At 35.3% G+C, this 11,171-nt stretch overlaps 1 protein-coding gene and 1 long non-coding RNA gene across 5 annotated transcripts; both read right to left on the reverse strand.

The window, feature by feature from the left end:
- Positions 1-1,923: 1,923 nt before the first annotated feature.
- LOC147565529 (uncharacterized) lies at positions 1,924-4,291 on the reverse strand. Of its 4 annotated transcripts, XR_015230223.1 has the most exons (3): positions 4,181-4,285; positions 3,687-3,719; positions 1,924-3,112 (listed from the first exon to the last, which is right to left on the reverse strand). It is a non-coding gene; the product is annotated as an uncharacterized LOC147565529 (long non-coding RNA). The 4 variants fall into 4 exon arrangements; XR_015230221.1 differs by having other exon boundaries at positions 1,924-3,719; positions 4,212-4,291; XR_015230222.1 differs by having other exon boundaries at positions 1,924-3,719.
- A 3,883-nt stretch (positions 4,292-8,174) lies between these two features.
- LOC147565530 (F-box protein At4g19940-like) lies at positions 8,175-10,333 on the reverse strand. The gene is made up of 2 exons (XM_086652005.1): positions 10,013-10,333; positions 8,175-9,888 (listed from the first exon to the last, which is right to left on the reverse strand). The coding sequence occupies exons 1-2, from the start codon at positions 10,028-10,030 to the stop codon at positions 8,431-8,433; spliced, it is 1,476 nt and encodes a 491-aa protein (XP_086508131.1). The 5' UTR covers positions 10,031-10,333; the 3' UTR covers positions 8,175-8,430.
- Between the last annotated feature and the right edge of the window lie 838 nt (positions 10,334-11,171).

An 11,171-nucleotide genomic window follows, 5' to 3' on the forward strand; every position in this document is an offset into this window, starting at 1 on the left:
AGCATTAACATCCAACCTAATGCAGAAGACTCTATGATCTGGACTCTTACCAGATCATGTAAGTTCACGATTAAATCCATGTACTTTCACTTGAGAACAGGAGCTTACAATTATGAAGTGACAGATTGGCAATTCATATGGAAGATACCAATGATACCTCGGATTAAACTATTTCTATGGAAGTGTTGTACTAATTGTCTCCCGGTTAGAGACAAAATCGGAAAATATATAGGTAACAACTTTAAATGCATGTTCTGCGAGAATAGAGAAACTATGACGCATATTCTCCTTCACTGCAACTTTGCTCGAGCCATCTGGCTCCATTTTAATATCAGAACAGATAACTTCACTACTATCCTGGAGTGGATTATATACTGGCTATGAGTGATGATGTGGCTATGTAATTTCTTGTTTGTAGTTCTTTGTTTGTTTCCTCAAAAAAAAAAAAAAAAAAGCTAGTGGTAGGCCACATCTCTCTCTTAATAGTTCACACCTTGTCTACAAATTGGAATAGTCATCTACTGTCAATGAGTTTCTTGGGATAACCTACGTTCAAGATGAGCATAAAGCCCAGGAATATCCTCTATGTTAGACTAATATTGTCCTCACTAGCCTAGGTACACAACCAAGGTTATTCTTTTTTTTGTTAAGGACAACCAAGGTTATTCGTTTAAACAAACATTTCATCTTCAATGTACATCAAGAAGTTTTAGGAACAAAACTAGTTTTACAATTGGCACATACAGTACTTGGAAGCACAACAGAGAAAACATATTTTTAAAAAATACACACCGTCTTTCCCCAATTTTTTGGCCGGAAGGAAATTGAGACAGATAGATCATTAGGGATGATTGTGGTTAGGGTTGTGTGAGAGATTGTGGTTAGGGTTGTGTGAGAGACTGTTATATAGTGGCGGTAGTTGTCAGGGCGGCTCGAGATTAGAAATGTGGTGGTTGGGGCAGTGGGAGGAATTTGAGATGCGGATGGTTTAGGGCTTCGGGTTAACCTTAAAAAACAAAACATTATCCCATTCTACAAGAATTACAGCAAAAAAAAAGGTAAAAGGACATTTCAAAAGAATGAATGATTTTGAGTTTACTTCACAAAAAATCTTAGTCAAATAAACTCAATTATCATTTAATGAAGAGGCTAAATCTAGGTAAGTTACAAAAATCCAAAGAAAACTGCAACTGTTGCTGAAGTAGTAGATTATGGTTTGGATCTTTCAACAAAAAAAAAGAAAGATTATGGTTTGGAGACTATATAAGAAACACTTATATGTTGGAAGGGCATATGGATTACTCACCAAAAAAAGAATACAAAATAGATAGATGAGATGGGTGGTTATAAAATGATATTGTCGTGAGAGAGAAGAATCTCATTTTGAGAATTAACCTATGGCGGTGGACCTGGTTACAGCAGGCATATTAGCAGGACTCTTCCATCTTCCTGGAGGAGCTGGTGTCCCTAACCATGAGACAGACAATTTCCTGTGGTATAAATATGAACTACATAATGGGTATTATATACTCACAAAACTTGTATTACAAATACACAACACACAATTTTGATGATTTTACTTTCTATTTCTCTATATAAAGTTACACCTGACACCTCCATTGTATTTATTTTCATGTTCTATTCTTACTCATTTCTTACTTGTTCATCTATGGTGTTCTATCTTATTGAGATGATGGAGGAAGACTTAAAAAGTGCAATAAACCTCTCACGTCTAATGGTTTGAAAAAGAAAACTTTAACGATAAATATGAAGAACTATTAAGAGTTAATATTGAAATTGACGTGGGTGTAACCCGTGCCCCTAGGGCACGGACGGTATTTTCAAACGATATGCGAGGACATGTATTTATCTCTTTCGAATTGGCATTGGAAATTGACAACAAAAATAGACAAAGAAGAGGCATGTTCGATCAAATCTCCGACTGAAACAGAAAGCTTCATTAATTACACTCAATTCAACAACTGTAACAACTCATTTCTTTATAGTTTCTCATAAGAAATTTAAAGTTTAAAATGCAACTTTAGTAATAATTTTAAATTTAATTTAAGTAAAGAAAAAAAGTCAATATCTATTAATGTCTTCTTATTGCGGATGACAATGAACCTTCTGGAAACCATCATGCGTATCTTCATCCTCTTCATATGCCTCTGGAGCTTGAGCTTGGTTTCTCTTCATTTCTTCATGAGCACCATGATCATTCTGTGAAGACCTAAACACTATATCCCCTATAGACACCTTCTATGAATGCATAACATCTTCTCTCCTCCAGTGCTGACTTCTTTTGTTGCTGCCACTGCCTAATATGCAACCAAAGAATTGTTGGTAATGTATGTTAGTAATTATCGCTTACCTTCATCCCAAGAAAATCAAAGAGATCGGAGAACTCTAAGTCCCTTGCACCAAAAGAATTTCCATCACCAAAGAATGATGTGAAAGGGGTCACGACCACCACGTCCAACCATTCCTCCCTTAAGCCCGTGCTAATTTCTTGAACTGCAATCATAAGCTTAATTATCTCTATAATTGATAAAGTTCATTAGTGTAAAAAGTGACAAAGCAAAGGTTCAATATCATTCAACACAGGTAAGCCTATAAACCCTCATGTATAGACGTTATTATTGCAGGGATCCCAAATCAAGCAATCTAACATCAAGATGCCCCCAATAAGAACACAAAATTGATATTGACCCATGGAATACGGTCATTAAGAAATGAAGAGTAATTACCATCTAATCAATTCAAACAAATAACCCAAACAGTAAAGAAGATGAAACATTGTCCAAATCGAGCAACATTAAGTACAAACACCTATTGATAATAACACACAAATTTAGTAATAAATAATATGTTCATTAACTTATAGAGAATATTAAGGATGGGGTAAATTATGTGGAGCAATGAAGTCCAAAAATTATCTAATCAATTCAAATATATAAAACCCAACCACAACACAAAATGCGGAAAAAAAATCAAAATTTAGATAACATATCCCCAAATCAAAACTAATAGTTATTACTTACCATGAGATGATAAGAAACAAAGAAACGTACCACGGAGACGGAAAGGAGAAACACCCGTTCCATTGATTCAACTATTTCAAACACAACCGATAAAATATATAGTCAGTTAAATTGGGTCTAAATTTACAGTGTTGAATAAGCTAACCAAAGCCAAACTTGGTTGCAAGAGAGCTAGAGAGAGACTGAAGCTCACCCAGTTGCAAAGAACAAAAACTTAAAAGTTCATCCACAAACCTACTTTGGAATAAACAATAAGTACGAAAGATAAATCCTCTAAAAGGTCGGCATGCCGACACCAAATGAACCTGATAAACTTGACTTTCATTCAACACCGATTTATAAAATCTTTAAACGCACAAAAAAAAAATTGATATATAAAACCCTCGAGCAACTGTAAGTTATCATCAATCCATTATGGAAATTTTGATGTAAAAGCTTTGCTGCAATTTGTTCATGCTTGAAATCAACGGATCAGAACATTAACGACCTATTGGGGTTAGTCAGTTCATGATGTAAAAGTTATGTTACAAAAGTATAGATAAGACAGGGAAGCCAATTCAACTCTCTATTTTTCACTTCAAATATAAAATTCTGCAACTTATTAAATTTGAAAGCGCATCAATTAATTTTCGATAAAGAGCTTACCTTAAGAAATAGGTCAGAGGATGGAGCATAATACTGCACAAAATTTAAATAGATAAAAGGAAATAAGTAGGCAAAGATAATACACTGAAATGAAATGCAAGTTAAATATAAACACCATATTGTCTATGAGACAAACCATCAAGCATGTTGAGTGCATAAAATAAATTCTCATTTCTTCACAGTAGTATATTAATCAATTTCAGTTCTCATTTTTTCAAATTGGGATAAAATCTCAAATCTCCTCTCTCTAATCACCACAACTATAAATACTAATTACACATAAATCCTAAATTTGCATATTGAGTTAGGGTGTTTTAAAAAAAAACTGAGAGAGAAAGAAGCTGCTCTGTCAAAAACCCTAAACTCCTGTTGTGAGACCGTAAATACTAATTACATAGAAATCAATGCCCTAAATTTACATAGAGGAAGACTATAAATACTAATTACATAGAAATCAAAGTCCTTTGCATATTGAGAGAAAGATATACAAAAACCTAGGGTGCTTTCAAAAAGGTGAGAGAGAACATTGAGAGAGAAAGATGTTGCTCTGTGAAGAACCCTAACTGCTGGTCATGCTCCTGTTGTGAGATTTTGGAGGAGAGAGAAAGGGAGGGAGAGAAATAAAGAAAACGTGTGGTTGATAGAGAAATGAGGGCCCAGGGGCGCGGTCCTGACTTTTTGGTGGCCTGAAGCGAGAACCGAAAAATGTGACCCCTATATTATACGCATATCATAATTATACGAGAAAAAATTACATGTACATACATATTTTCATTATATTTATATTCAAAAAAAGATATTGATAATTACATCACTGAAATTTCATTATTCTTACATTTTTAGATGTAAAATCACTAATAATTATCAAGTAATCGAGATTTTCAGTCATTTGTCTCTCAATTGACAAGATAGCTAACCCATTTAATCTCTCTTGTAACATAGTAGATCGAATATAAGATTTGATCAACTTCAACTTTGAGAAACTTCTTTCGGCGGATACAACGGTGACGGGTGTCATCTTCCGCACTTTCATCGTTTATGTCTCTATTATGTCTAATAAATCTATCGAGAGCACCGACTCGGGATTGAACTAGTTCTTCATCTCTTCTCTTCTTTTTTTTTCTTTTCAGACCCCCGCATGCGTGCTTTCGAACTTTGTTAGGAGGCATAACGGAATCTCCAACTATCTCCAAAAATCAATAAAGAACAATTTAATCACATGATAATTGCAAGAATAAGAACAATAGTCAATATGTGAATCGATTAGAAAAGCTAGCTGGATTTTGGTAAAAAACTTGTAATACTAATAATTTAGAAATCTAAGAGACTAAAACTAAGACATACCACAAAATCTAGAAATTTAATAATCCTAATGATGAAGAAATCTATAATAATAATAAAATCAATAATAGACTAATATAGTTTTATAGATTAGTTAGATGATTAGAGAAAGAGAAATAGTCAAACAACCTTATTATAATATTATAATGATAAAAATCATTAATAAATTAGTTACTTAGTTATTTAGTTAGAGAGAGAGAGAGAGTAAAGATTACCTTGATACCTTGGTCATTTTGTCCAAAACCCCAAATTAGTTGGTGGAACGGTGTTATGGTGGTTGCCTTAATGCCTTGTTGTCTTGTTGAAATTAAAAATTTGAACAACGAAGTGCCAAAGTGGGAATGTGGAATTCGTGGAAACTCGTGGTGGAGTGGAGTTAATGTTGATTGTTGAGACTTGAAGTGGACGGTGGTGGGTTGTGTTAATTTAGGGGCTGTGATTAATTTGGGAAGTAATGGAAAGGGAGGGAAAAAGATTTTGGGGATGGGCAGCCTGGGTAAGGTTTATGTTTTAAAAAATGTGGGCTAGAGTTGTGTTTTAAAATGTGGCCCATTAGTTGTTTTAAGAATTTTGGGGGCCCTCAAATTCTATCTAACAGGTTATAAGATCAGGGGATGCTTTTAAATTTTTTTATTGAAATGTGGCCCCTATTGTGTGGTGGCCCAAAGCGAGCCTTTGCCTGCTTTGAGCCCAGGGCCGACCCTGAATGAAGGAAGGGGATGCCCGGGAAGGAGTATTTCAAAAAACGGATCTTTAAGAAGATGCTGTCTCCCTTTTCCTTTGTAATCTGAACCTTTGGATGGTTTGTGCTTAAATTACAACCATTAGATGTTAGAAAATTAAATCCCCACCTTTAAAGATAAACTTGTGAAGATAAATCTTGGCCATTGGGAGGAGGGAAAAAGATACCCTCCTCCCTTATTATATAAATTCTTTTTATATCCTGATTTTCACAATGGAGAATCATGGGAAACTATTGAAAATCATCTTTTTGTTATAGGAAAATATTATATCCAATGGTTCTTGACTCTGAAAATTAAAATAGTTGTGTAGCTTCTCCAAAACTAACGAGAGAAACTATTAATTTTCTTCATTCGCATAAAAAAAAAAAAAATCAAACTTTTATGAAATGAAAAAAAAAGCCTCAGCTAATTAGTTGTTTCTTTCCAAAAATTTCCAAAAAAAGTTATGAAATCAAAATTTTCTAAATTAATGATTTTTTTTGTATATGTCAGCATACTTTAAGAGGTATGACTCCGTGTCTGGAACTCTTGACATATAGGGTGGAAACCAACTTGGTAACCACTCCAACCAAAGGTTGTTGACAAATTAACGATTTTCTTATCATTGTTCATACATTTATAGCTAGAACTTAATTAAAAGCTATGAAATCAAAATTTTCCTAACCATAAATAAACAAGGTAATGGTTAGTTATAAATACAAAAACATTGTATATGTTATTAGATTGAGTAAACGGGTTATTTCTCAAATAGTCCCAACTTTATGACCAGCTTCCTTTCTAGCCCCATATTTTATCAAAAATATCCAGATGACCCTCTTTTTGGGTTACCGTTATAATACCATTAACTAGTCATCACTCTCTCTCTGCCACCTCATCTTCTCGCCACCTCATCATCTTCACCGGCGAAGGTCGCCAGTCAATTTTCCGGCCGGCGACCTTCAACCCAAAAAAAAATATTTATTTTTTTCTCTCTTCTTATTTCTCTCTCATGTTCCCTCCCTGTTTCTTTCTCTCCTCTCTCTCTTCTTCTTTCTCTCTTTTCCTCCCTTCTCTCTAGACCTCCAGCGACTTTGCCGGAGGTCTAGAGAGAGTGAGAACAGAGAAAAGGGAGGAAAAGAGAGAAAGAAGAAGAGAGAGGAGAGAAAGAAACAGGGAGGGAATAGGAGAGAGAGAAAGAAGAAGAGATTTTTTTTTTGAGGTTGAAGGTCGTCGGTCGAAAAATTGGCCGGCCGACGACCTTCGCCGGTGAAGATGGTGAGGTGGCGAGAAGATGAGGTGGCAGAGAGAGGTGATGAGATGGAGGAGAGAGAGTGATGATTAGTTAACGGTAACTAAAAAAAGGGGGTCATCTGGATTTTTTTTATAAAGTAGGGGGATAGGCAGGAAGCTGGTCACAAAATTGGGCTATTTGGGAAATAACCCTTAGTAAAGGTGAGTCGTGTAACTTTGTGGCATCTATTTACCAATGCATTACCTTTCTATTACTTCTCTGTTAAGGTAGATCTTGTTTATTTTACTTCAAAAGAAATTTTCACATCAACCTCTTATTCATGGACAAAATCCACTTTGGTGACTATGTGTTACCAACCACTTGTACCAAATTAAGAAACTAAGTCAGGTAAAAAGCATTTCACATAGGCATTTCAATGATTCTAAGTAAAGTGGAGTGATAAACATCTTATTTGAAGTATAACTTTTACTATCATATCATCAGAAGAGTAAGATTTAGATGACTCGGATAATGTAAATAAAAAAAAATCCCTTAATTTTTTCATAGCTAATTAAGTGGTTGGATTTCCTGTAATTCTATGGAAATGGTGGAACATAGACATTGGCATAAAAAATGGCATCGATAATTATGGTACACTCGCAAACCAAAAGATTGTAAAATCACCTTCAGATCAGCGAGCGAAAGTAGAAGATTGTACACATCCTAGGCTGAATCAAATTGATTTTTAGAATATTGTTGTACCACTATGTTGATTTTGAGTGTATTTTGTGTTGGTTTAGTCCCACATTGGTTGTCATTAGATACACCCACGACCATACGAGGAAAAGTCCCATAGACCACACCCACAAATAGTACCAAAGACCAAGTTTAACCAAAATTTGAGGTCCCTTGGAAAAGGGGAAGATAACCTTCTAAGCCTAATGTGTGAAGAAAAAATATTGTTGTGTCAATCCCACATTGATTGTATAGGAAGGGGTGGTGGTCGATTTATAAGTGCCAGCAGAAGCTTGAGTGGGAAAGCCCAAAAAGACCTGGGACAAGTAAAGTCCATGAACCACAACCACACATTGAAACCATCTAAATCGAGTATTGTTCGATTGAGCACAAGTCAGAACAAGCCCAAAAGAAACAAACACAATCTCATTCTACGAAAATTACAGCAAAAAGAAAGAATGGAAGGGAATTTCAGAAGATTATAATTTAGATTGTATAAACAAAAAACTAAAATAGTTGATGCTCTGTTTTTCCAAAAGAAAAGCTATGTTCAGTTGTATTACTAAAGCTTTAAACTGCAAAAATGAAGTTCTAAAGTTAAGGCCAAGTGGAAGAAGGGATCAGATATAATAGTTCAAGTTTAGGTGGATGGAAATATTCCTTGAAAATTCCCCCCTCCTTTCTATAAATAGGTTATCCTCGTAAGCTTATAAGCTTACTTGTGATTAACAGGTGAAAGGGTTTCGACGAACGTTGCAAACAATTTAGCAGAGATAAGATTCGGAATTGACGAAGGGATACCTCTAATTTTAAACTTAGTGAAGCTATTCTCCTTCCAATTGTAGCGATAATAAGAAACATCCTCCTCTATTGTAAAGTCTTCCATATTACGTCGATAAGTTCTTAAGATTATCTGATCATCTATTCCTTCGATCGTATGGAAATGAACACGGTTATTTCCTCCCCAACGAAAAGGTAATTTGATGGTCATCGCTTCAGTCCAATTTGAGTAGATCTCATCCTTGTTATCATTAAATATCCACAGCTTGACAATGTAATCACTCATTCTAATTAACATAGCTATGCGACCACAACCCACTTGTAGCAAATCAGCATAGAGATGAGATCCCTCGTCCATACCAATGATGTAACCTTTGTAATGATCACGAACCTCGTTAAGGACAAAATCAGGGATTGTGATTGTTCTGAACTTCTCACTTCCAACATCAAATACCACAATGCAAACATGATCATTGTTAAAACCTAGATAAAGTCTCATAACCGAGATAGTTATCCAATATATAGAACCATTCACATAAATCGAAGTTTCTCCTTGTACTTCATAAGGTGGGACATCTTCGATCCTTCTCCATACATTATCGCCTACTGTCAAGATTTCACAAAGACTGTAACCATTTGCTTCATCCTCTTTTGTATCTATATACCATAGACAAACTAATTTGTGTTCATTGGTAACAGGATCAAATCCAAGTTGAAAACTGCCCTCGTACCAGCATAACCATTCATATCTGTTATTCTTTTCTTCCTCTTTAGGTATTAATGTTGATTGAATCCACGGTGTTACTTCTCTGGTACCAATATTGCATATACGAACGGCATATAAGCATTCAGAGTCAATGAAACAGAATAAACCGTTTACAGGTTTCGAAATACTATTATAAATCCAGGAACGGGTCTTACATACGGTGGTAATCGATGCTCTTCTGCTTTGACAATCTAAGTCAGCTGTCAAACATAAATCGCGGGTACGTGTATTGATGCCAATTGTATTGGTTTTACCAGAATCAGAATGAGTTCTTCGTATAGGTTTTGGAACAACGATTAAGAGACGGGGTTTAGAACGGGTACGGTGTAAATTGATAAACTTACTATCTTGTTCGATTAAGGAACGCCAACTTTTACATACACACTTCAACCGGATAAGTGAATCCACCTGAACTCTACTTAGTATTTCACATAATATTGGCTCATGGTTACGTATAGTAATGCCACCATTACTTGACCCTTTGTTCTTCTTTATCTTTTGAATCTTATGAGTTCTCACAGTCTTTTTCTCCTTTTTCTTCACCTTCTTAAATTTACAAGTTTTGTAAAATTTTAAAGGTTTGGTAATAGCTTTTAACCATTTCTTCTCTAGACTTGGATCATTCTCCTATATACCAAACAAAAATAAGTAAAGAAATGAATAAAAACACTAATCCCTAAAACAGTTTGTTCAAGTATAATGAGGTTAAACAGTATTTAGAAGTAAAACAGTATCATCATAATAAACATACCAAAATGTGGAACTGCATCCTGATATCTGCTTCTCGTCTCCAACCAGAGGGTAAAAGGGATTTTATTGATTGGAGGTATGTACTTCAATTGAGGTTAATGAAAACTCAGAGAGAGAGATGAAGGCGGATCAAGGAAAAGTTAGGGTTTCAGTTTTAAACGGGGGTATTTGGGTTAGGGTGTGTCAGTGGGTAATTGTTTACCGCAAAACCAGACCGGACCGTTGATACCGATTTTGGTTCATTCATATCCCATGAGCCATGATTATCAAGCCGTGGCTTTGGGTATCCAACATAACCGCCAGGAATAAATACTTAGGGTCCGTTTGATACCCAAAGCCACGGCTTGATAATGAGGCTGGGGACATACCTCCAATCATGGCTTGATAATCATGGCTACCAAATTTGAATTTGAGAACCCCAAGATTTTATACCATATTAGGTCGTCAACGGTTGTATTTGTATAGAGAGAGATAAGTTCGTCGGTTTAAAAAACCGAGAAGAAGAAGGGTTGATTACTCACCAAACCAAAAAGAAATCGGTGGTGGTCAGTAAGTGATGTCCAAATCGATGAAAGCAATCGATTGATAAGTACAACTCGTCGGAAAGTGCAGCATCAAACCAAGGGTTTCTGTCGCGAGAAAGGAGCAGGTCGCAATCGAGTCTTGGATGAACCTGGTTTCTAACTCAACTAATAAACACAATCACAAGAAGATGACCCCCTTAAAAGACTCCATATGACGTGGCTCTCATTGGAGGTGGACAAACACTTTGTGTGTTGATAGATTGTATCACAACATTAGACTGTATTTATAATACAGTTGTCCAACATAGTTAATCTTGGAGATATGACACAGTAAATTCAAATATATATCCAAGTGAATAATGAAGATGAACGGAAAACAAAAGATAATCTTGGATATTTAAAAATAATCGACTAAGAGATTGATCGGTTATTAATTACAATGATTAAAAAAACGTTGGAAATTTGCGGAAGCTTGAATCATGACGAAAGTGATCATAAGTGGATATTAACTCGACACAAAGCGATTAAAAGGATATTGAATCACAACAAAAATATCGTCGATAATAGCGAAAGCTAAAAAAATTCGATGAAACAGGATTGAAGAACCCGCTCATGACACCATGTGAAATTCACGAT

This window comes from Eschscholzia californica, unplaced genomic scaffold, assembly GCF_041429995.1.
Source record: "Eschscholzia californica isolate CP2 unplaced genomic scaffold, dmEscCali1.0.p SCAF_1, whole genome shotgun sequence".
NCBI lineage: Eukaryota > Viridiplantae > Streptophyta > Magnoliopsida > Ranunculales > Papaveraceae > Eschscholzia > Eschscholzia californica.